Source organism: Astatotilapia calliptera, unplaced genomic scaffold (genome assembly GCF_900246225.1).
Source record: "Astatotilapia calliptera unplaced genomic scaffold, fAstCal1.2 U_scaffold_24, whole genome shotgun sequence".
Taxonomy (NCBI): domain Eukaryota; kingdom Metazoa; phylum Chordata; class Actinopteri; order Cichliformes; family Cichlidae; genus Astatotilapia; species Astatotilapia calliptera.
Genome location: NW_020535761.1, coordinates 38621 through 65062, shown reverse-complemented (window position 1 = coordinate 65062; position 26442 = coordinate 38621). Strand labels below are relative to the sequence as shown.

At 38.4% G+C, this 26442-nt stretch overlaps 1 protein-coding gene across 1 annotated transcript in view; it reads left to right on the top strand.

Annotated features, from left to right (window-relative positions):
* The first annotated feature begins 16305 nt into the window (after nt 1–16305).
* LOC113017865 (hydroperoxide isomerase ALOXE3-like) overlaps nt 16306–26442 on the top strand; it is a 33652-nt gene continuing 23515 nt past the window's right edge. Inside the window, exons 1-6 of the mRNA XM_026160972.1 lie at nt 16306–16364; nt 18359–18512; nt 18603–18801; nt 18961–19045; nt 19286–19408; nt 19503–19599. Coding sequence (XP_026016757.1) covers nt 18366–18512; nt 18603–18801; nt 18961–19045; nt 19286–19408; nt 19503–19599 — 651 coding nt within the window. The 5' untranslated portion in view covers nt 16306–16364; nt 18359–18365. The remainder of the gene's footprint in view (nt 16365–18358; nt 18513–18602; nt 18802–18960; nt 19046–19285; nt 19409–19502; nt 19600–26442) is intronic.

Below are 26442 nucleotides of genomic sequence, written 5' to 3'. Positions count from 1 at the left end.
TTTTGAAAAAATATTTTACACTTGAATGAATGAATGAATGAATGAAGGAATTGAAATTTATTTCAGTCAACAACAACAACAACAGATTATAATTTTACATAAAAGTACTCAAACAGAAACCGAAAAAGGAATAGGCTGAAGCCTTATGGCTTATACTTATCCTATCCCTTACCCCCATAGAAATAATCAAATCCTTAACCAAGAAAATAAATAGCATTGATAAATAAGTTGTTTAACAGTTTGAAAAGAAATCAATGATAAATCAAGAAATTAAATCAACACAAAAAAATTTTAACAAACCAAATTTCTATAACCTTGTATAATACTAATTTTTAAAATCTTCCTGAAGAATGACAAAGAAAAACACATCTTCAGTTCATCATTAAGTCCATTCCATAATTTCACTCCCAAAACTGACACACATCTATACTTAACATTGGTTCTCACTTTAGGCCTTTCAAACTTATAAGCAGTGTTGGGTAAGTTACTTTAAAATAGTAACTTAGTTACTTCTCTCAAAAGTAACTCAGTTACTTCAAGTTACTCGTTACTTTCAAAGTAACTAGTTACTAGGGAAAGTAACTTTGGTTTTACTCAGAATTCTCTTGTTAATGTGTTTCTTCCATAACTTTGCCAGTCTTCTAGCTTGCTTACTTGCCACAAGTGCACTGTGCCACCTACCAATAGAAAGGAAAAGATAATGTGCATATTTCCACGAGAGAAATCCCACGCCTGGACCGTCATTGACTGCTGCCATGATTCTAGCCTACGTCACAGAGTCATGTGCGCCTTTTACATCCAACACAAAAACTGCAGTCGTGGTGCTTTCGATTGTACTCAGAACTTGGAAATTCTGCCTTCTGAATAGGAAGATGTAGGTAACACCAGACTGCAGATGAGCTGCATACAGGACTGGACTGGGACAAAAAAATCGTCCTGGGCATTTTGACTAGAGGGGCACCATTATAGGAAAAATCATAAAGCCTTTGAATGAAAACAAACGCTGTTGTGACAGTGATGTACACTGTTTTGATGGTATATATGCATCAATCTATCAATCGTTTGTTGTAAGATTCAGATAATTATTTTTTAAAAGCTAGACATTTTAAATGCGAATAAGAAAGAAAAGTATTTCTTTGTGCCCCCCTTTCCCTGTTAATGCCCTACCTGGCCCCCTGGCAACACTTTGCTAGATCCGCCCCTGCACAGTTACCAGCTGTCAGCTACCTAAAAAAGGATCCTGGGGTTATTTGTCTCTCAGAAACAGTTCATAACTTCCCTTCAACTCATTCATGTCACCTAAAAGGTAAACCTGTTTCTCCATCACAGCTCTGATGATTCAGTAAGGACATCTCCTGGTTTCATCTTCATGTTTCCCTCTCACCAGATAACCAAACCATATCATGACCAGCAGTTTTTTTGCAGCTGTGGCTCCAGCAAACATCAGCTGATACTAGAAATTAATATTAAATAAATTCTAACAACAGCTGATCAAGCTTAAACGTGCTGCTGTTGTTTAGCGCGACATCCGCTGGTTTCCTCTTTCGGCGCAAAGTGAGCGATAAACAAACAAGAGAGCCGATCAGCTGATCACTGATCAGTTTTCATGATTAAAGTAGAAACGGGAGAGGGAGGGGGGAGAATGAGAGAAGAAGAGGCAGCTGTGCAGCGTAAAGACACAGAGTAACTCCAGCTTTGTGTCTTTTTCATTGTAGCTGAATTACGGGACAAACTGTTCCTTTTCACCTCAATAAGAAACGCGTAATATTTTCTCTGAATACCAGACGGGACGGTTGGCAACTCTAATAACTTATGAACAAAATAAAGTTAAAACATCATTAACTTCATAGCACCCACCCAGCTGTATAGAAACTCCGTCATGCTAGCTAGCACGCAGTACGGAAAAAGTCATAATAACGAAAATAAACTCCACCTAAACTTGGTTCATATCTGACCCAGAGAGACTGCAGGTCATAACTTCTTACCTGAAGTTCAGTTCACACTTGGACCGGCGGCTGCCTCGGGTCTCTTTTCCAGAGGTGTGGACTCGAGTCACATGACTTGGACTCGAGTCAGACTCGAGTCATTAATTTTATGACTTTAGACTTGACTTGAAAAAATGTTCTAAGACTTGTGACTTGACTTGGACTTTTACACCAATGACTTGGGACTTGAATTGGACTTGAACCGGTTTACTTGAAAAGACTTGATATTTTACCCCAAATATAAAATTTAACATGCATATTATATAGAGATTGAAAATGTGACGTCATTCACGGGTAGAACCGCAAAGGATTCTGGGAACTCGTGGCAAGAGGTACTAGCGCACACAGACTTTCAATTGAAATCAGTTATACAGCGATAAAAAGAAACACAAAAATGTCAAGAAGCTGTTGTATTATTAACTGCAATAGCCGGTCGCATGACAGCCACGGGAAGCCGACGGGTAAAGAGATCGGTTGTTATCGGATTACGTCGTTGAAGAGAAATTGTTCGAGCCATGTTTCCGAAGTAACAAAGACGCGACGGATGGCCTGGATTGCAGCCATTCAAAGACCAAATATAACGTCCCAGAACACTCCAGCTCACAGGTTAATGCTCCAAGCATTTACACGAAGGTCAGTGTTTTTTAGTAGTTAATACGTCATTTTTCTTAACATAATTGGTGATATAGGTTACAAGCAAGTCTGGCGCTGAACAGAAATTGTCGCGCTATGCTCCTTTGTTTATTGTGCATAAATAGTGAATTGTCCTGACACAATATTGCGTTTCGCTTCTGTTATTATGGTACATTGACAAAAACATACTTTTATTCACAGGATAAAAAGGGTTTTTTTGTATCACTAATTGCCCAGTACGATTACAGCATACAATATTATTGTCACTGCTACATTTCTGTGATGCTACCAGAAATTATTTCCACTACTAATTAATTATCGTTGAGCTCAAAGGTCCTATTAATAAACGGTTAACGAATGTGTATTTATGACGACAGTTTGTGAGACTGGTAAACTTATGATACGTATGATGGTCTTTCGTTCTACACTGTGCGTTTCAAGGTCCTGCACCCATCCGTCGGTAAACTGTACCTGGGCTTGTTGCAGTGACCTGAAGTTACTAAACTTCATGAGTGTATGCACTCACTCCAAGAACCGTATGATTATAAATATGCATATAAATATGCTACGATGAGATAGCTGACTTCATCTAACTAGCAAATGTTGTCCAGGCTACGTTGGTGATGCAGTTTTTTTTTAATGTGTATGATATTTTTGTCATGCGATTTTAAAGCCGGTCCTACAAGCGCATCCAAGAATGACATGCAGCTTATCTCAGAACTGTCGGTGAAAATTATTCTTGGAGCTAGGTTTAATTGAGCTGCATTTTAAAGAGGTGCAATTTCACAATTTGTGTATATTTTCTAAGTTCACTATTTTGTCATGTGTTGAGAAAAACACAGATTTAAAAATTACATGGTCTAATATTTACATTTAGCATAACTGCAACATTATTTTTTCGTTTGTTTTTTTTAAAGACTCGAAAGGACTTGAAATTCAAAGTTTCAGACTTGTGACTTGACTCGGACTTTTACACCAGTGACTTGAGACTCGACTCTGACTTGCCTGACATTACTTGAGACTTGACTTGAGACTTGAGGATAAAGACTTGAGACTTACTTGAGACTTGCAAAACAATGACTTGGTCCCACCTCTGCTCTTTTCCTTCTGCGTCCCTTTTCCTTCATCCACCTGCTGGCTTCCACCACTTGCTAATGTTATTGAATCTGTGGAAGCTCCGCGATAGCCACCACACGAAGTAACGAGTAACGAGCCTATCTAAATCCCAGTAACGACTAACGCGTTCCTGATTTTGGCATAATAACTAGTTACCGTGCTCGTTACCACAATAATAACGTAGTTACTGTAACGCGTTACTTAATAACGCGTTAGTCCCAACACTGCTTATAAGACCCCCTTAAATCATATGTTCCATCTCTTAGTTGAAATATACTTAAAATACAAATTGGAACATTCTTTTTCATCACACGATATATAATTTCTAAAGTTTTAGAATATATAATGTCCATGAATTTTAACATAGATGATCCTACAAAAAACTGGTTGGTGGACTCCCTATATCCAACTTTATTTATTATTCTAATAGCTCTTTTTTGCAATTTAAGTATTGAATCCAAATATGTTTTGTATGTGTTCCCCCAAATTTCTGCACAGTAGGTCATATAAGGCAAACAAAGGGAAGTATACAATAAATAAAGGCAGTTCTTATTCAAAAAATCTCTTGTTTTATAAAGAATAGAAATAGACTTGGATAATTTTCGTTTCACATGTTCTATGTGGGGCTTCCAACAAAGTTTATCATCAATAATTACTCCTAAAAATTTTGTCTCAATTTTACTTTAATATTACTTTTACTACCTCCAAATAACATAAATTTTGTTTTACTTTCATTCAATGATAGTTTATTAAATACAAACCATCTATTTAACTTCATGAGTTCTGTTTCCACTGTTTTCAGTAATTTCTTTATGTCAGGGTTCCTCTGCCTACCCGGTCGGCTCAGTATGGCTACATATGTTTTGTATTCTTTTTTTATTTTTTCCCTGCTCTCTCCCTTCCCCTCTTTCCCTCCTCCCTCTGCCTGGGCGGAGCTCACCTGTGGGCTCCTGCCCTTAGCCCACGCACCTGTGGCTCATCACGAGTGATCCAGCTCCTTTATAAGATGGCAGCCCCGTGTTTCTCGTCGCTGGACCGTTGCCAACCCTCGTCAGTGTAACCCCAGCTCAATTACCTCTGAAGTGTTTTCACAGCGATTTACCTTACAATCCCTTTGTGTCTCTGTGTACAGATTCCCTGGACCTACCTACCCCTGTGTTACCCGAGTGAGTGGAGTGTGAAGAGGAGTGGACAGAGTGTGTGTGTGTGTGACTATCGGCGTCTTTCCCGTTCGTGTGTGGACCCCCGGAGCCCGGCTTTCCCCTCACTTTTGTAAATAATCACCTGGTGTATCGTAATAAAGACTCTTGTGCTTTCAAGACCTAGAGCCTGCGCGTGAGTCCGTTCAGTCCTGTTGTGACACTTTATGTCTTTTCCAGAGCAAAATAAGTTTGTATCATCAGCAAACATCACAAATTTTAAAGTATCACTGGCTGTACAAATATCATTTATATAAAGTAAAAATAACTTAGGTCCCAAAACAGATCCTTGTGGAACTCCACAAGTTACTTTTCTAAGTTTAGATTTCATGTTATTAATACTCATATATTGGAACCTATTATTCAAGTAACTATTTAACCAAAATTGTACAACACCTCTTAAACCATACCTTTCACACTTCCGTAAAAGTAAAGAATGATCTATTGTATCAAAGGCTTTACGTAAATCAATGAACACACCTATTCGAAACTGTTTTTCATCCACAGCCGTTGCAATATTTTCAATAAATTCCATCACAGCTAGAGATGTTGAGCGATTTCTTCTGAACCCATACTGATGATCATTCAATAAATCATATTTATCAATAAAAGAATCTAGTTTGTTTGCAAATAGTTTTTCAAGAATCTTTGAAAACTGAGGCAGTAAAGATACTGGTCTATAGTTTGACACAATCTGTTTATCACCAGTTTTATATAGTGGGATCACTTTGGCAATTTTCATTTTATCTGGAAAAATTCCAGTTTGAAATGATTTGTTACAAATATATGTTAACGGCTGAAGGACACTATGAAGAACTTCTTTAATTAGTGACATGTCAAGGTCGTCACAATCCATGGATTTTTTACTCTTGAATTTACTCACCACTTCTACAATGTCAGTCTCACAGACTCCACCAAGAAACATTGAGTTACATTTACAAGAAGTAGAATCTACTTTATCATAATTTCCTCCTGGTACAGAAATTTATTTTGCCAAGTTGGGACCTACATTAACAAAGTAATCATTAAATTCATTATCTTTGCTCTCAGTATTCTCAATCACTACATTACCTCTTGTTACAATACGTGTTGGAGAACATGTATTATGTTGATTTTTTATTATCCCATTTAATACACTCCAGGTAGCCTTAATATTACTTTTATGTTTTTGAAGCAGCTGTTCATAATATCTTTTCTTTTCATATCGCATAATAGATGTTAATTTATTTCGATATTTTTTATTTTTGTCTTCATTTTCCTTTGTTCTATGTGCCAAAAAAAATCCTGTATAACCTTTTTTTTTTTTTACAGGCTCTTTCCAGACCTTGTGTAAACCATGGTTTTTTCTTTTTATAATTTTTAGAAAACTTTTTAATTGGACAATGGCTGTCATAGATTGACAAAAATATATCCAAAAACGCATTGTATGCATCATTAGTGTCTTCCACATAAACTTTTTGCCAGTCATAATTTTCTAAGTCTGTTTTAAAAGCCGCAATTTGTTCTGGTGTTTTTATTCTACCACTGTAATCCATTTGCTTTTCCTCTTGAAAATGAAGTTGATTGTTCATTTCAATCACTGAAAAGACAGGCAAGTGATCACTTACATCTGTGACTAACAGTCCACTATGTATCTTGCTGTTTATCTTATTGACAAAAATATTGTCGATCAAAGTGGCACTATCCATCATTATTCTGCTCGGCTTTAGAATCAACGGATGGAATCCAAAACGAAACATTTTGGATTCCACAATAAATTCTGAAGTCTTATTATGGTCGTTTGCCTTCAATAGATCGATGTTAAAATCACCACAAAAAAAAAAGTCACCTTCTCCTTGTGTTTTTCCAATATTACAGAAATTTCTTTAGTAAACTGATCTATACAGGATGCAGGTGTACGATAAATGCAGCTAACTAATATGTTTTTTGAGCTTTCAACCTGAATTTCAATGGTTAAACATTCCATCAATCACAGCAGTCATATTGTTAACAACTTTACATTTAAGATGTGAAAAAACAAACATAGCAACACCTCCTCCTCTTCTATTCTTCCTATTTTGCCAAAACATTTCATAGCCCTCTAGTCCATCTTGCAATTCTTTGTCGTCATTCAACCATGTTTCTGAAATTGCTACCACTGCAAACTTATTTTGAAATTGATCAAGATACGCTTTGATTTTAGAAAAATTACTGTAACGACTCCGACTGTTAAAGTGGATTAATGAAAAACCTTTTATCTTGGGATCCAACTCTTCCCCATTATAATATTCACATGTCATATCAACATTCTGATAGAGGTGGATATCTGGATCAATACTGTTGTCCAACTCATAAAATTTATAATCATGAGATCCAAACTATTCCATTTTTTGCCTTTTTTTGTTCACACATTCACATGCATAGTTATTTTTCTCACACTTATCAGATATTGTTCATATCACAGTCAGCAACACAATTCTTTTCTACATTGAACTCTATTTCTTTTGTTTAAATCTCTCAAGATCTGCAATGTCTCTGACAACAATTACTTTAGCTTGTGCTGGTGTCCCATTAAGTCTTATGAATACCTTACAGTTCCTGGTCCAGGTATCTTGGATGTGCCTTTCCTTCTTCAATAGTCTTGCCTGTCGTGCAATTTCAGCATTTCTCTTGGTGAGATGCTCATTCACATATACGCTGGTTCCCTTTAACTTCTTTCCCATCTTTAACAGTTCAACTTAATATTTCCTGTTCACAAATCGTAGTATGATAGTTGGCATCTTGGTATGTTTTTGTGGAACAGTATGACATGCAGCTATGTTTTTGCTATCCAAAAGAATGTCTTTGTCTTTGAAAAACTGAATAACTTGCTGCTCAAGCAAATCCTTTTCAGCTCTTGGTGCATCTTCCCCCTCCTTGTCACCTGCTGTACTCCGTGCATAGGTGTAGTGATTTGTCTTCAGTCCAGAAATAATCACATCTTCCATTCTTGTATACTGCTCCAAATCTTCAACTCTTTTTTCCAGCTCTTCAATCTTCTTGTGTTTTTCCTTAATCACAATCTTCAGTTGTCTTACTTCTTCAATTAAGCCCAGTAGTCCTGCTTGCTGTTTCACCACCTTACTCAATTCCTCTGACATGAAGTTAAGAGACTTCTTAACTTCTTCAATACAGTATCTTCTGTTAGCCTCTTAGTTGTCATGTTTCTTGATCACCAATTTAAATTCTTAGAAGACAAAATTAATTCCAGGCTCCAGGTAATCCAATAAGCCAGGTGTTACTTGTAGAGCACATGTGATGGAAAAAAAGGGACCCTAAACTTCAAAGTTTGTGGAAATACTGACACAAAATGAAGCAAAACTTCTTTGACAGCCTCAATGAGTCCATTCGGACATTTCCCTACAAATGGGCAGACAAGAGTAATCGCCCTCATGCTATTCCCAGGACTTTCATGCAGAACAAAAGCATTGGAGGAAATGCTCATGAAAATTGGAGTCTCTTACGATTCCTTCCATTGTTGGTAGGACACTTGGTACCTCCAGATGAAACAGCTTGGCAGGTAATTTTGGACCTAAAGGACATTGTTGAACTAGTTGTTGCACCAGTACACACAGAACAATCAATTGCTTTCCTTGAGTCTAGAATCTCTGACCACAGATGTAGGTTGAAAAAGCTGTTTCCAGGACTGAAGCTGTTACAAAAACATCATTTTGTGGAGCATTATCCACAGATGATTAAATTCTTTGGGCCACTTGTTGCCATGTGGACCATGAGGTTCGAGGCAAAGCACAGTTTTTTCAAACAGGTTGTTCGTCACACACGGTGCTTTAAAAATATGCTACTGTCACTGGCAGTGAAACATCAGTTCATGATGGCATACCACTTGGAGTCTGTCACAACTGTAAGGCCGAGCCTAACTGTCTCAGCTGTTTCTACTGTCTCTGTTGACATTCTGCATCATGATGTACAGCGAGACTTGAAGATTAAATTCCCTGATATTACCCATATTCAGCTCACAAAGAATGCTTCTGTGAATGGAACAAACTACAGGCCTGGCATGATTGTAGTTTATGGCTCCTCTGCTGGATTGCCTGAATTTGCAGAAGTTGTCCAAGTGGTTGTTGTGGAGGAAAACCTGAGCTTCATTGTCAAAGAGATGGGTGCCTGGTATGGGGAGCATTTTAGAGGTTTTGAACTTTTTCCCACATCACACATCTCCCTCGTTGATCTTGGTGCCTTGGTAGACCAGTACCCCTTGGCAGATTACAGGATTGGAGGCCGGCGAATGGTCATACTTAAAAGATTCATTCATATAGAAGGTAGTAAAGGTTGTCTTCAATTGCATGTGTTCAGTTGCATGTGTTCAGTTGCAGTTATCTTCATGGCAACAGGAGGGGTACCACAAATGTTTAGCTTATTTTTAATAAAGATTGGATACTTCCCACAAGGGTAATATTTTTTTTCCATTACATTTGAGTTCTTTTGGCCAAACATGCCTCATGTTGTCATATGTCTTAAAAATAACATCATTGATGATGCTCAAAACATTTTGATAAAGGATGAATTGCAACACATACCACTAAAAGCAAAGTGACACTTTTTGAGGATTCTGGCTGATGTATGCAAAAAAACCAGTATGAAGTGTTGCGAGATCGATCAACTTTAGACCAGACAACAAAAACGACGGAGGCTCCGGAAAAGTGCAATCAAACGATGAGTTTTATTATCACAGGAGAACAACCAACCGTCAGCATACGGATTGTTTTGCTCTGACAAGAATACATTGGGTTCTGGTTTTATAGGACAAAATATCACACCTACGTCAATACAGTTCAAAAATACATGGTGACAGACCGGCAAAAGTTCAATTCGTGCAGACAAGGGTACATCACGTACATATAACCTTACACCGACATATAACTTCTCTTTTCTACATTACTTGCCTTTTAAGGTAATAACTTCAGGTCTTAGCATCTCTGAGAGCTAATAATGGACCCTCGTCATTAATTACTAAGTAGAGTACTTTGCAGCCAGTCTCAAACTGAAGCAGAAGACGCTTAGGCCTTTGCTCAGACCTGCTACTAGATTAATATGTGTATCGTAAGCGTGCATGCAATTAACCTGCTATGTTCTCATCTCCCCTCAGCATGTATCATCTGGACACTCACCAGTGAAGCTTAAAACCTTCTAGAATGGAACATCAACTCTAACCAAGCACATTTATGCATTGTGTATAAAATGAACTCAACCTATAAAAATAGAAAGGTCAATGTGATGACAGACATATTCAATGCAATATAAACCCTGTAGGAAATATTACTGATAAATGATACTGTGAAACATATTATTAATACATTCTTCATAAGGCAGATTATATGGTAGCAATAAAAGAATCTCTGAATCCCAACATTCCCTCTTTTGACATTCCAACAGGAATGTCACCATACTTCATGTTGTATCACTCCCTGCCCCACTCTATGGGTTCCAGGTTCATCTGGTAGATGCCCTCAACCCAGCCAGGGTTCGCAACCCTCGCCACTATCTTTACCAACAATCCTCTGACACAAGGAATGATACAACAACCAGCGATAACCACTATTCCCAAAAATACAGCCAGTGAGCACATCACTGATATAGCCACACCTTTCCATTGTCCAAACACGGATGTCATCCAGGATGCCAACGGGTTTTCAATACCTGAGTGCTCATGCATGGTTTTAGACAAATTTTCCGGCCCTCCAGAGCTCGGGTTACTGAGCCATCTGGGGCAGTATTGTTGTTCCATGGCGTCCCTGGTAAGGCTAGAGAGTCTCAGCAAGTTGTAATGAACGTAGTTAATGCGGTCATCATTCTTATTAGGCGTTATCCAAAGGAATATACTTTCAAACCCTGAAGCTACTGGGTCTGCCAGCTTATACTCGTTTGGAACTCCCCTGGGCACTCCTATGGAGTCTATCCTAGTCGGAGAGTTTAACCGAGGGTCATATGCATGTATACCCTGGGTCCCTCTTTTTGCCAAAATGTGTCTCTTATGTCTGGCTGCTAAGGTACCTGTGTTGTGTTGCTGAATAGCCTTTACCTGATTTCCAATCAGTATGAGTGGAGCTCCCAGTGGCACCATTGCACATGTCCCTACGCTTCCCCTTGGGACACGAACCAAAAGGGTGCTTTGCCCACAATAATAATACAACCCACTTCTTGCCCATGTTCCAATTAATGTGCTCGGGTCACTCACATTATTCGTGGTTCTTCCCGTGGGTGTGACAGCACACCAAGTAGGGTCGATTTCTCCCACGTGGTACTTTACATTATCTGTAGAAAACCTGAAACATGTATAGTTATCTTGTTTTGGCATAAATGAATTGGCATTCTCCGCTTGCCCTATCGTGTTTGGTGCGAGATTATTAGTTTATCAGTTAGATTTATCATTGAGTTTTTAAGTGTGGCTCAGGCTTTGGGGTAAACTAAGTGTACCCTAATTACCCCAAACGAATCTGTCCCTGACACGTCCACCCCGATTACCAGATAGAATACGCCTCCCGGGCTCTTGGCTTTAGGCAGTATGTTCCATGGACCTAAGAAGATGGTGACAGGTTTATGAGAAACAGAATAAACCCTTTGAATTACTATTCCTTGCAGGCCTTAACGCACATTTGGCTGCCATCCTACTCCTGTCCAACCTACCTCATTTTCCCAGGAGCCCCACTGACCTGCTGTGTATGTATGGATGTGTTTGCCCCTGAAGGGGCTCCAATAAGCATGACTGGAGCATATCATAGGGTGATTACAGACCCACACATCATATGTTCTCCAGCTGCTACTAGCTCCTGCACACTTAATGACATCACACAAATCAAACGTGAATGAGCTGGTGGACCCTTTAACATAATTTAATTCTATGCCGTTGTATGTGCTGAGACACTCATCACCTTTACCTGACACCTCGCGCTTTAGTCTTTTCACTGATCCCGTTTTAGCAACTATTGTCTCAGGAAGTGCTGTGCTGGACTGGCATCCGCATCCGACCGATTCACAAAATGCGCCCTGCAACATAGAGAGACCTACTATTTAATAATCCACATTTCACTGTTTATGCTTGTTTATGTTTAAGTTGTTTATTTCTAGCTTTTAGTTTGTTTTTGTCTGTTTGGAAGCTGGCATAGTCTCTATGGATAAGGGTTTTTCCTCGGGTACCCTAAGGAGAAAAGCTCCAGAGAGGAGTGTTTCATGTTAAAAGTTAAAATATAACAAAAGAGATTTTACTCAACAAAACAATACCTTTCAATTGCCGAACCCTATCTCTCCCCTCAACGGGTTGTATGCTTCAATGTTTCCTAATTATTTTGTCATCAAAAAATCAAACAAATAAATCAAGCCGAGAGACAGCATTACACCCAGCTGGCGAAACGGATGACAGTCTAGAAAACATCAGGGTTGAGCTTTTGACCGACGTCAGACGAAGAAACAGTGCCTCAGATGTAAGACAGAAGATGTCAAGAACATTTTCCTACCGTAGACAAGAGGTGGTGCAGGGAAGTCCAACTGCTGGGGAGTTTAAAGCTAGGTGGCCTGCACTTTTCCAGATTAATGAGGTAAAGGCATGCTTTTTTTTTGCTGAGTGTTCTTTTCAGTAATTCCTTATGTTATACATTAATTAATCTGGGCCACTTGGATTAAGATGATCCCAAATATAGGTATAAAGCTCGCATTTATAGCTGTTGTTGTTAAATGCTTGACCTGTGTACCGTACAGAGTATTTATTTGAGCAGCACTTAAAATACAAGTTGTGTATGAAAAACATAAGTGACTTAAAGTGTAGAAACATGAATAAAATTAATTTTTGATTTTTCTTATAAATAAAAAAAATATTGGATTGTTTAAGTAAGTTTGCACTACATATAGGGCCCAAACTATTTTATAGTGAGTTTGATTATTGAAATGATTGATTAATCATCTCAATAATTAATAGAGTGAAATCAGATTATCAATTCTGAATTAACCTAAAACCTTTTATTTAGCTATTAGTTTTTAGTTAGCCTCAGATTGTTAAAAGCATGTGCTAAACAAATGTAAATTAAAAATGTGACGAACAAACTTTGTTGCTCATAAGATAAAAAATAAATGGGTCAAGCTAAAACCCCTAAGACCTCTCACCGCCAAGAGGTGCTGACCTCACAGGTGAGACACTCCCACCAGCGGACAAAGAGCACAGGAAAATGTGTTGCCAACCACCTAAAACAGAAAAATATCTGATTTTTAAAACCCTTTAAACCCACTAAATGGACTGATGCCATTCATTTCTTCTTTGATTAACAGTAGTAACATCCTTCATGCACTGTATACTAACCCATATGCTAATCATGCTTTATGAAGTGATGGCAATTGCATTGTAGCATTTAATGAAGAAATAATAAATAAAATAATCATACCAATGATTAAGCACCAGTCTTCTTTTTTTCTCTGTGTGTGTCATACAGGTAAATGCTGAATTCCAGCGTATTACAACACTTCAACTGGAGACGACCTTCGCGGCACAGTTAGACAAAATTACACCTCAGCTGATGACAGTTTTCCAGAAGAAGGGCGGTGTTTCTGGGCAGAAACTTGCCACCACTTGCAGATCATGCAAGAGGTAAATCTGAATATTGCTAATTCTATTTGGATTTCATTTGTCTTAAGTGGCAGGTAACTGGTGAGTCAAATAAGCTATTTTAGGTGACCGGCAAAGCAATCTAAATTTTGAAATTTTCATATATAAATTTTATTTACTATGTTTGAACTGACTTATGATAAAATTTACTTATTGCGAATGTCAGACATCGTTGTTGTTTTTTTCCAAATTGGTTTAATCAACTCTCTTTAAACAGGCTGAAGTCATTGTTAGCAAGTCATCTATACACACACTTTTTAGATAGATATTCACACACACACACACACACACACACACACACACACACACACACACACACACACACACACACACACACACACACACACACACACACACACACACAAACGACTAGATTGGAATTTAATTGTAGAGTTAATTGTTTTTCTTTTACCTTTTTATTAAATGTTTAGGACATTGAGGGAGATGACATCCAGACAGACCTAAAGAAGCACACCATGGGCATTTATGTCATCAACAAGGAGGATGGACAAAATGGACATTATGATGACATTGGAATATTTGTTGAAGGGGAGATAGTCATGGACAACATTGGATCTCGGGCCCAAGCTTGTGCATTGATGCTTGGAGTAATCTATGCACTAAACCTAGCCTACCCCAAGGAATTGAGGCACTATTATGAATTCATTCAGAAAGTGTTGATGGGATTGGATGGGGAAAAGCTCTCCCCCAAAGTCCTTGGGCTGAAGAACAAAATTGCTACTGGATAGGAAGATTTCTAAAACCACACATCCAGAAAATGCTGTTATGTAAATTACCAATGACTGGTGCTCTTGTGAATAATGCAATTTCTAAATATGGATCGCAGAACAGCAAGTCTGAAACTTTGGTTACTTTTGTGGATGCAGGGTTCTAATTGTGATACTTTATACCGCTGGCAGTGTTTTATTCTTTGTTAGAGGAAGAGAAACATTGGTTAACATTTCTCTTGTCTGTTGTTTCTGTTTTATTTGAATAGAGCTTTTTAAAGCTATTAGTTCATAGGCAAAAGTTTTGTAATTTGTATTATACAAATTACATCAATTTCCCTTAGATGTGGATTCTTATTCTGTTTGCAAAAAATTTTGCATTAATAAAAGATGTGAAAGAATTTTGTAGTTTTCATTATTGACGTTATTAAAAAGAACTACAAATCAGGGTAAGCAATATTTTTTAAGTAAAATTTACTTAATTGAAATAGAGAGAAATTAACAATTTGATTGATTTGAATATAACTTTGGGACATAAGTTTAAAGGAAACAAATTATTCTGGTACACTTAACACGACGTTAGTTGGAATTACTAATATTATTTGACTAAGTCGTATCCACAACAGTTAAGTTAAAGTAGCTTAAAAATATATGTTGGCTTTACTCGCTTAAATTAAATTCTGTGTACTTAAAAAATATTTCTGGATTCAAACAAATTTATTTCGTGCAACCACTTGTCATAAAAAAATGTAGTAAATTGAACAAAACATTTTTTTCACAAACTAACACACAATGTGTTCCAAAGATATCAAATAATTATTTCCATCACTAAAGTAATCTGTCACTACTGAAATAAAAGGTAACACTTTATAATAATGTCACACTATTAAGCATTAGTAAGGTATCAGTAAGTGCTTAATTCCTGTCGTGGAATTTTGTAAATAAAGTCTGCAACACGGAAACAGCTGTGATCAAGCTACTTATTACTGCACAGGAGAGCCAACACACATATCAAACATCACAGTTCACCAGCTCTGCCCTTGGGACGTCTCAGCTCCTCTTTTATACCTCCTCCACACACACAACTCTGTGTATCTTTTGGTTATAACAGCTTTCTGTCCCACAAGCTTTGGCTGGGCAGAGAGCAATTCCCACTATCTTTTTCCAGGAAGTTTCATCCTTCTAAGCAAAACAGTTAGCAGATAATATACTGAAACATCATTATGCCTAGCTAAGCAGTCTAAATATATAATCTAATGGCTGACGGAATGAGTCAAATACCAAGCAATGGCAAAAGATTCCTGTAATCCTTTTGCCATGAAATGCGCTGATGACCTTTTGTTCACAGGGGCGCCTAGCACATTTCCAGGAAAATGACTAAAAACGAAACTCATCGTGTTTTAGTTTCAGTTTAAAATCGAGGAACAATGCCCCATTATTGTGTCTCTCACACTCCTGCTGGGTATTTTTGACATTGTGAGAATGACTGTGCTGACTATCATTAGTGGTAGACTTCAGTCTGTGTCTGTTAAGCTGTGGTGGCACCTATTCTTGAAAATCATCCTGAAAAGTTGTGCTGTTATATAGCGCATAACCTTTTGACTTAAAAACAAAATAAACCAACAGATTGGTGTGATTTTTTTTTATTCATTATCTTAACTTTCATTAAATGTTGCATTCTTGCTGGATATTCTCACTAACAGTTTGTTTTCTTGACACTATCCTGCAGACGCTGGCTATTTCTCAAAACTCCAGTGAGTTTCGGATTTTCTTTTGACACAAAAGGTGCTCTTTGCTCCGCTCTTGTTTTCTTTCTTTCTTTCTTTAATGTTTAATGTCCACTTTTATTAAGTCATCTATTCAGCACCTCCAATATTTAACTCAGCTCACCCCCGCCGCCCCCCGACTTTTGAAACTTCCTCCACAAATATTCCCCTCCTCCTCGTGTGACCTTCTCCGACACTATAAAAGTAATCACCCAGGATTTTTTCAGTCGGATTTTCTTGTGCGTTTTCGCTTTGGCTGTGCAGACATCTCTCTGAATTCCTCGCAGCTTTCTCCGCTCCCCCTCCAGGTAAGCTGGTTTCCTTCACAGAGAAGTCGAGGCACGGCAGTGTGCAGATTGCAGGTAGAGTGCAGGAGGCTGCTGATTTAGAATAATGGATCGAACGTGGAAAGAACAAAACAGTCCCGGGGATACCCCCAATGAATATGACAGTAATGTTGAGTGCGCACATTTTTGAACACATAAGGCTCTGTGTGAAATGCATCACACAGAGCCTTATTCAGTGTGTGTTCAAAAATGTCTGAACGTTTTCTCTTTCTGTTCCCAGTGACAACAAAATATAATTAGCATTGAGCAAATGTATGCGTTTGTGAACTAACTTTGACGGTGTCTAACGATAAGATGACCGAGTTTTGTCGATTCAGGGATGTTTTCTGTGCACCTGGTCAAATATAAATGTCTCAATATGTTATTTCTGTGAGTCAGACTGTTTAACCCGATCATATGGAACAAAAACTTACTTTTCGTATATTTAGAGATATACATATATATATACACACACACACACACACATATATATATATATATATACATACACACACACACACATATATATATATATATGTATATATATATATATGTGTGTGTGTGTGTGTATGTATATATATATATATATATATATATATATATATACATACACACACACACACACATATATATATATGTATATATATATACATACATATATATATATATATACATACACACACACACACACACACACACACACACACACACACACACACACACACACACACACACAACCTTTTTAAACTGGTGATATGTTGACGATTTGTCACCTAGCGTAAAATGTGACGCTTTGAGAGTGAGAACGTGTTGTCTATCGCTAAACGACAATAGTATAAGTGACAGAACTGATCATATCAGCACCACACTTGAACTATGCAGCTGATGTTTTTGTTTGTCATTGTTATCCTGCTCGCATACTGTTACTGATATAAAGAGTGTCAGCCCCACAACTAAAGCAGACATCTTATCTGCACTTAATGTTAGTCTAAGAAGCCAAGTAAGATAGTGAGATAAGATAATTATAATAAAATGCAATAAACAAAAATATTCCTTAAAAAATAAAAAGAAACACCTCAGTGGTTGCTTGGACTCCTGCACCCACCACTTATCTAACTGCACTGACTTCACCTATTAAGAATACGTCTATGAACCTGACCTTGCCACCATAGCCTAATCCCATCATTAAAGAAGCTGTTCAACTTGAAATCTGTCTCAGGTTTGAATGAGATAAAATGGCTCAATAAATTAAGACTTTCACTGTTGTTCAGCTACATTCACAAGTGCAGTTACCATATTGAACATCCCAAGTTGTTCAGAAATGTCTCTTGGAGCCATAATGAACTCAATAAGAAGAGGAAGTCAGGCATTTGGATTTTACAGAATAAAATTAATACGATTTAATAATTTTTCAGGATTTTTACTTATCAAACTCCTTCTGGAACATCAATATTTCAAAATACAGATCAACGTAAAGATGAAGGGAATAAAAACTAACTTAAATGAAAGGGACCTCTAACAGGACTCAGGAAGGAGCAGCCATCTGCAGCAACCAGTGGAGAGATGAGAGGGGAAGAAGGAGAGAAAAGAGACAAGGATAAAATGCATAATTCATTCTAATTTAATAAAACAGTCCTTGACGATAATTCCCTTCTAACTCTGTAGTATGCATAGTTTTTGCAGGTTCTGCCGGTTCATACTTTTGTGATCAGCAATGACTGATGCAGCTTACTGAGCAGTCCTATAAAACATAAAGATATTAGCGGTGACTTTTTTCATATCAACATTTCTTCAGAGGATGTTCTTGGTCTCATTTGCTGAGATAAGGCAGATTATTTATGAAACTATTTCAATCTGCAATAATTGGACTGCAACTTATGATGGAATAAAGTACTAATTTGAATTAAATGTTCGGTCAAATGATGCTGAGAATGGTTATTAAAATTCTCTCTTCATCTGGGTTTTTCTACTTTAAGGGTGACAATGATTAACTATGAAGTGACCGTGTTCACTGGCAATCTGGCCTTGGCCTCCACTTTCAATAACGTCTACATTACACTGGTCGGGACAGATGGAGAGAGCAAACGCATTGATCTCACAAGCTGGAAACCATCTTTCTTCAGAGGGCAAGTGAGTCTGAAACCCCTCTGCATATTAAAACTATTTAAAACTACATGTGATGTGGATCTTTTGTTTTTATTTTTGTTTTGTTTTTTCCAGGTATCTCATTTTATTGTGTCCTGCCCCAAATCCCTTGGAAAGCTGGTGATGATAAAGTTAGACAAACAGAAAAGGTTTCTCCAAGACTCTTGGTATCCTGCCAAGGTGGAAGTGAAATCCCCTACAAACAAAACCTACCACTTCCCCATCTACCACTGGATTACTGACAGTGAGGTCTATTGCTTCAGAGAGGGGACAGGTTTGTGGAAATGTGCTTGTCTTATTTATACGTTTCAATGACACCCAAAAAGATAACCAATAAAGAGGCAATAAAGGTGATCAAGCAAAACTGCAATGATACTGTATTTTAAAAGATGATAATATACTATTTTTTATCTTTTTCAAATCTTTTATGAAGCTCTCAGAATCTTTGATGACAGCAACAGTCATCTTGGTGGGTGCAGTCGGCAGCAGGAACTTAAGCAGCGACAGAAAGTCTTTTGGTAAGAAATTAGAGTATTTTTACATTTTGCATCTTAACATTAAGTTGCCTGAAATCAAAATTTGGTGTATATTAATGAAATATGGAAACAAATAAATATCACATAAAATCCACCAGGATTTATAAAAAATATCATGTAAAATTTAAGTGTGTTAGGTTTATATATAATCTTCATTGAGACTGCAGATACATTGGTAATTAGGCTCTCCACTCACCACTCTGTTATCGCTATCGTGCCCAGCTGGGATGTATATGCACAGGGGATACCGCACTGCATTAAGGGAAACAGCATTCAGTCTCTGCCCTATGATGTCCATTTTTCCTTGACCAAGACAGCAGAGATGAAATACACTGCAGTCACAGGGTGAAGTATTCATGTCCTGTTACACATCTCTTTTTATCTCTACACATCTAATGAAATTATAAGCATCATAATAAGTAATGTTTTTCTTTTCTAGACTGGTAGAGTTGGAACTGATTGAAATGGCTGAGTTAAAGAAAAACTGGACTCACATAGATGATATTAGTCATCTTTTATGCGCTCATCGAACTCAAGTAACAGGTAACAAATCATCAGAAGTTCATTCACTCAAACATTGCTCATACTTCACGATGTTATATAATTATAATAATAATAATAATAATAATAATAATAATAATAATAATAATAATAATAATAATAATAATAATAATAATAATTTTTATTTATGAGCGCCTTTCAAGTCACCCAAGGACACTTTACAATAGGATAAAACACTTAGTAAAACAATGGCAGAATAAGAACAATAAAATAAAAGCACAAGATGAAATTAACAAACAGTGGATTCACAGTGAATATTCAGATTTGGACAGATGAGTTTTGAGTTGGGATTTAAACTGGGGGAGAGAACCAATGTTTCTTATTTCTGGGGGCAGAGAGTTCCACAGCCTGGGAGCAGAGCAGCTGAAAGCTCTGCTTCCCATGGTGGTGAGGCGGAAGGAAGATACAGTAAGCTGGATAGAAGAAGAAGAACGAAGTGAACGGGCAGAACAGGTGGTGGTTAACAGGTCAGAAAGGTAAGGATGAGCGAGGTTATGAATGACCTTGAAGGTGAGCAGAAGAAGTTTGAAAATTATCCGGAATTTCACAGGCAGCCAGTGAAGTTCCTGAAGAACAGGGGTGATGTGCTGGTAAGAGGGGGTTCTGGTGATAATGCGAGCAGCAGAGTTCTGAACCAGTTGAAGCTTATGGAGGGATTTTTGGAGGAGACCATGCAAAAGAGAATTGCAGTAGTCAATACGGGAGGTAACAAGACTGTGGACAAGAATGGACGTAGACTAGGTGGAAAGAGAAGGAAGCAATCTGTTAATGTTACGTAGATGGAAGTAGGCAGAACGGGTGAGATTATTGATGTGAGATTTATAGGAAAGTGAACTGTCTAGGATGACACCAAGGCTCTTAACCTGAGTAGAATGGAAAACTGTGGAGTTATCGATGGTAAGTGAGAAATGGTTTGCCTTCAAAAGGTTGGATTTGGTGCCAATAAGGAGGATATCAGTTTTATCCTCATTGAGCTTTAGAAAATTAGAGGTACACCAGGATTTTAACTCGGATAGACACTCTGTAAGGGAAGAAGGTGGGAGGGAGGAATCAGGTTTGCAAGAGAGATATAACTGGGTGTCATCAGCAAAACAGTGAAACTGAAGATCAAATTTGCGGAAGACGGTACCTAGAGGGAGGATGTATATTATAAAGAGAAGAGGGCCTAAAACTGAGCCTTGGGGTACACCAGAGGTGACGGGGAATAGACGAGAGCGGAATGATCTTAGTTGAATAAACTGGGAACGGTCGAGGAGACATGATTGAAACCAGGCGAGGGGTGTGTCAGAGATGCCGAGAGAGGAAAGTCTGCTTAGAAGGACAGAGTGAGAAATGGTGTCAAAGGCTGAGCTCAGATCTAAAAGGACGAGAATGGTGAGAAGACCAGAGTCAGCTCCGATTAGAAGATCGTTAGTGACTTTAAGTAGAGCAGTTTCGGTACTGTGACATGAGCGAAAACCAGATTGAAATCTCTCGTAGATGTTATTATTAACCAGGTGTAAATGAAGTTGAGCTGCAACCACTTTTTCGAGTATCTTAGAAATGAAGGGTAGATTGGAAATCGGACGGAGGTTGCTAAAGTTGTTAGGATCTAAAGAAGGTTTTTTCAGTATAGGAGTGACTAGAGCAGTCTTCAATAAGGAGGGAACGATACCGGTGGTGTGAGAAGAGTGAATGATAGCAGAAATGAGTGGGAGTAAAGAAGAGAGGCAGGATTTCACAAGCCCTGTGGGCATGGGGTCAACATGACATGTGGCAGGCTTTGATTTACATATGAACTCGGAAATATCAGATAAATCAGGAAGATGAAAAGTGGAAAACGGCTCAAAAAGGAGAAAAGGTTCTGGAGAGGGCGTAGACACAACATTTGATCTGAGTTGCTGGTGGATGTTATTGATTTTCGTAGTCCTGAACAGCATCAAGGAGTTGCAGGTTTCAGAGGAATAGAAGTGTGGTGGTAAAGCGTTGGGGGGTTGAATTAGTTTGTTGAGAACTGAAAACAGAGTCCTTGTATTACCCTCATAAGAACTGATAATACCAGAGTAGAAGCTTTGTTTGGCCTTGTTGATGGAGTCTTTATACTGAAGTACGTGGTATTTATAGATTTCTGAATCAACAGTTAAACCAGATTTCTTATATTTACGCTCTATCTGCCGAGCTTTGGCCTTCAGAGCTCGGAGGTCAGAGGTAAACCAGGGAGCAGAGCGAGCGAAGGAAACAGAGTGGGTTTTTACAGGAGCCAGAGAATCAAGGACAGTGCATAGACAATTATTATAATATAACAACAAATCATAAGGAGTAGAATAGAAGTCCGGAATCTGAACATTGTCCAAACTGGTAGTGAGAATGTCCATATCAATGTTCTTGATGTTGCGGAACAAGATGAGACGGGTTGGCTTGGTAGAAGAGCAGCAGAGAGTGAGGTTAAATGAAAGGAGGAAGTGGTCAGTTATGGGGATTTCAGTAGCAGAAAGATTCAAGGGAGTAAGACCAGAACAGCAGACCAAGTCCAGGGTGTGTCCTTTAGAGTGAGTGGGAAAGTCGATAAATTGTTTAAATTCAGAGCCTTCGAGACAGAAGGAAAAGTCTCTGGTGAGCAGAAGGTCATTATTGTCCATGTGAATGTTGAAATCTCCCACCAAGATCACATTTGGGGAGAGAGATGAAAGATGGGTTAGTAGATTAGCAAAGTCACTGAGGAAGACAGGGTTAGGTTTGGGGGGGGGCGGTATACAGTAGCTATGATGGTGGGAATGGGTCCAGTCAGCTCACATGCAAGGACCTCTAGAGAACTAAAGGTATCAACGTTAACTGGCAGGACTTTCAAGTGCTGGCGAAAAAGGATTGCGAGACCACCCCCACAACCTGAGCAGCGGGGTTTAGAAAAGTAAACAAACCCCAGAGGAGCAGATTCTTTTAGCTGAGAAAAGTCATCAGGTTGTTGCCAGGTTTCAGTTAAGCAGAAAAAGTCAAACTTACGGTCAGATAGGAGGTCTTGGGTGAGAGGTCCCTTACTTGTCAATGAACGAATGTTTAGAAGACCGAAGTTGAGTGGAGTATCTTCTTTTTTGCTAATCGCGGTGGGCGCCCTGGGCAGGTGGGCTAGAGATCGATGGTTAACAGCCCGATCAGGGTTCCTGCGAGTGCGGCGAGTAGCAGACCAGAATGATTTAGTTCCATTGGAGTTATGGAAAATCCTGCGGGACCCGCGATGGATGTATCTCCGGCGAGGCTGGAAAGTGATGCCGGGTGGTAGTGGAGCTCCGCCGGCGACGGGACCGATAGCTGCCCGCGAAGGCGCAGGAGCTCAGCGGCTGTATAGCGGAGCAGTCCAGCCGTAGGATGGTAGACGAGCATCAGGAGAATCCAAAATAGTGCCGACCAGCTCAGGAACATCTTGGTCCACATCTTCGATTATGTGGAGGAAAAGGAGCCAAGCCGGCCGGAGCAACGAACAGGTAGGCTAAAATAGCTCAAACAGTTACGCTAGTGCAGCTCACTGAGAAGAAGACGTGAGAACACATTCAGCTGAAATAACAAAAGTTGAGGACAAGCGTTGCAAGTCAATCCCTGGCAGAGATCGATCTGGTCCTGAGTGTGAATGTTCCTGTTCATTCAAATCTAAATCCAAATAATCCAATTAATCCAAATAAATCCAAATAATCGAAAAATGTACCGGTGAGTACACCGGAAATCAAATATATTCAACTACACTTAAAAACAAGAATGGTTTCTAGTCTGTTTCTTGTGTTGATTTTTGGACTCTTAGTCAATGTATGTCAGTTTCCTGTTTATTATTCTAGTGTTTGAACGTTTTGATCATTTTTAGTCTTTTTCAGTTGTGCTTTTATCATACAAGTAAATCTGAGCATTAGTTCTTGTTGTATTTTTTGACTTCCTGTTCACAGTTCAGTTTAAAATGAGCTTTGAGTACAAACCTAGATTGCTCTACTGTTAAAATATTAGTTTTGAATTCCTTATTTGTATAGCCTGAGAAATGAATAACCTCACAGGACACAATTACTGGGGTTCTTAATGTGCAGTCTTTTGTTTTCGGTGAAGACAGAATAATCAAAAATGGACCAGAGAAATAAAAGAGGTAAAATAAATGAAATATATACAAAGAAGAAATATGGCAGTGGCCTCTGGATTCCACAGCAATATTTCAGCTCACCTGGATACTGGAGAACACATATGATATCACAACTTATCCCCTACACACAGAAAATAGCCGCCCTAAGGTGCACGTGCAGGTCCTTTGCATCATTGATTTCTTGCCAATGATATCACCTTTTTGTAAAAAACAGTAATTCCCAAGATGCATTTTTTCTAAGTTTTGGTAAAACTGCAGTAAACTCTTAAGCACTGCCCCCTGGTGACCAAAATATGCAATGACACAAATCACCAAAATGAACAAATTAAAGTGCACACTACATGCAGAAAACAGGAAACTGTGTAAACAATGAAATTAAACTACTCAATAACATTTTTGTTTTAACATAAATATAAACAAAGAACATGCATTCAAAGAAATTTTTAGAGCTCTTTTTTCACCTTAAACTGATATTTTTTTAAACTAAAGTAGAAAATATTATTATCTGTATACTTGTACACTTGGCTACATTTGTATTAAACCACAGTTTATTGTTTGAGTTTGTAATCTTTTGAGTGTTCAGCTCCCTCAGTGTGTTATTATCCGCCCCTCCTCTGCCTTCTGTTCATCCTCAGACTCTTCATGTTTATTTTATTCTGTACTTGATGTTTGGCCATCTGAATTCAGGTTTGGGTTGTTCCTTTTTTTTATTTTGTTTTCATTTGTGTCCAACATCAGTTTGACTTCCTGCATATGCTTTGTGTTAGTTTTCACTTGTTATGTGTGTTTATGTGTGTGCTTGTGCATAAATAGGCCTGACCTCCCTGTAGACTTTGCTGGATCATCTGCTGTTAATCCTCTGTGCGTTTCTTTGCATGTGATTTTGAAGTTACCTCTATCTTCATCTTAATGCAGTGATCTGTGCAATCCATCCTTTTCTGACTGTGAACTATGGTTTCAGAGTTGGAAGTTCCAATTCTGAGCCCAACCCCTTTGTACTAAGCTGTAGACCACCCCAGTGCAACTTAGTGTTTGTTGCAGCTAGAAGTTTTTTAAGAACAGACAAAGGTTTTTGGAGATCAAAAAACTTCCTTCAGGGAAATCCCCAATTGTCCCTGTGTCATCGGAGATTTCTGGGCACTATGTTGTCTTTAGGTAGGATCAAAAAGTTGATTCTGTTCATCTGGACGTAGCGTTTTCAGTGGGAGAAATGTTTCATCACCCATCCAAGTGACTTCTTCAGGCTCAGCTGACTGCAGATTTCCACAAACTTATAAACAGTACTTTTGCACCGCGACTGTTCATTAAGTGGTCATGACAATTTGCATAGTAATGATCATGATCAAGGAACTGAGTCAGCCAATTGTTCATTCAGTGGTGCTAGTTTCAGTTATTGTGCAAATGTACTGTTTATAAAGTTGGGGAAACCTGCAGTGACTGAAGAAGTCACTTGGATGAGTGATGAAATGTTTTTTCAGACCTGAATGATTTAGCATGCATCAAGAGGGCACACTTTCTTCTTAAGATGCAAAAAAACCCATAAAAGGCAAAGCAAAAAAGAACACAAATGGATTTCTAAAAAGAAACAGAACACACGGCAGAAAACGAAACAGCAGCAATGTTTGTAGCATTATTGAAATTGGGCTAGCTGGCATATAATGGTTTGCTACGTGGTGGCTACCTATAGACCTATGGTTAGAAAAATATAAACAATAGCACATTGAGGATGGAGGATGAGCATCAGCCCCCCCCCCCCCCCCCCCAAAAAAAAGCAAAAAAACAAAAAAAACAAAACAAAAAAAGACAATGTGAGGGTCCCCGATTTCCCTGCTGGGAGAAGATACTGAACATTGCCTAAATTTGAGTCAAGAGAACATCTGAGATTATCCATGCCCAATCCAAGGTTAGCCAGTAATATCTAACTACTACATATTTTGGATGATCACTATGAGAAATTGAAAAATTGCTGATCCTGAGCTCTGACTCTTCTCTGAAGCATTCAGATATTTGGTGTATTGGTAAACTGTTAGCCCATTGACTGTAGTTACATCATAAGGTTTTAAAAACTGAGCTTGAACATGTGCTGCATATAAATGATGCTAATAAAAAACCAGAGAGGTTGCCAATTACCCCAATGATGAGGCTTCATTATATTAAATAAAACAAGATACAAAGTGTTACAGCACATTAAAAAGAGCAGCCTGAATGAATGCATTAAGACCTTGGGCCCAGAAGTAGGGAAACTTACAGAATCAAGGGGATAAACACCACATCTTACTGAGACACATATTTCTGAGAATATAAGCATCCGCAGGAAGTTTCTACAAAAGCATGAGCAGAATCAATCAGCTACAGTGTAACCAATACAGACTGAGGAAGCAGCGGCGTAAACATGACTCCTACCTGTGACAGCTACGGAAGCCACATGAGCAGAGACCTGGATGTATAGGGCAACAGGTAAGTAAGAGAGGGATGCTCAGATAGCAGCTATTTATAATGTGACTGCATAATTTAATTGGCCATCAAAAAAGCAATCAGCAATACATTATTAAACGAAAAATTAATTCTGCTAAACTCAAACAGTATGGGATGAGTTTAACTATCATATGGACATATGCCAAGCGTCCGGAGCGGGACACAGACAAAAACACTTAACCCTCTGAGTCAAGACCCAGGAACATGACAAAACTCACCTAAATAAGTAACCAAAATATGGTTATTCATC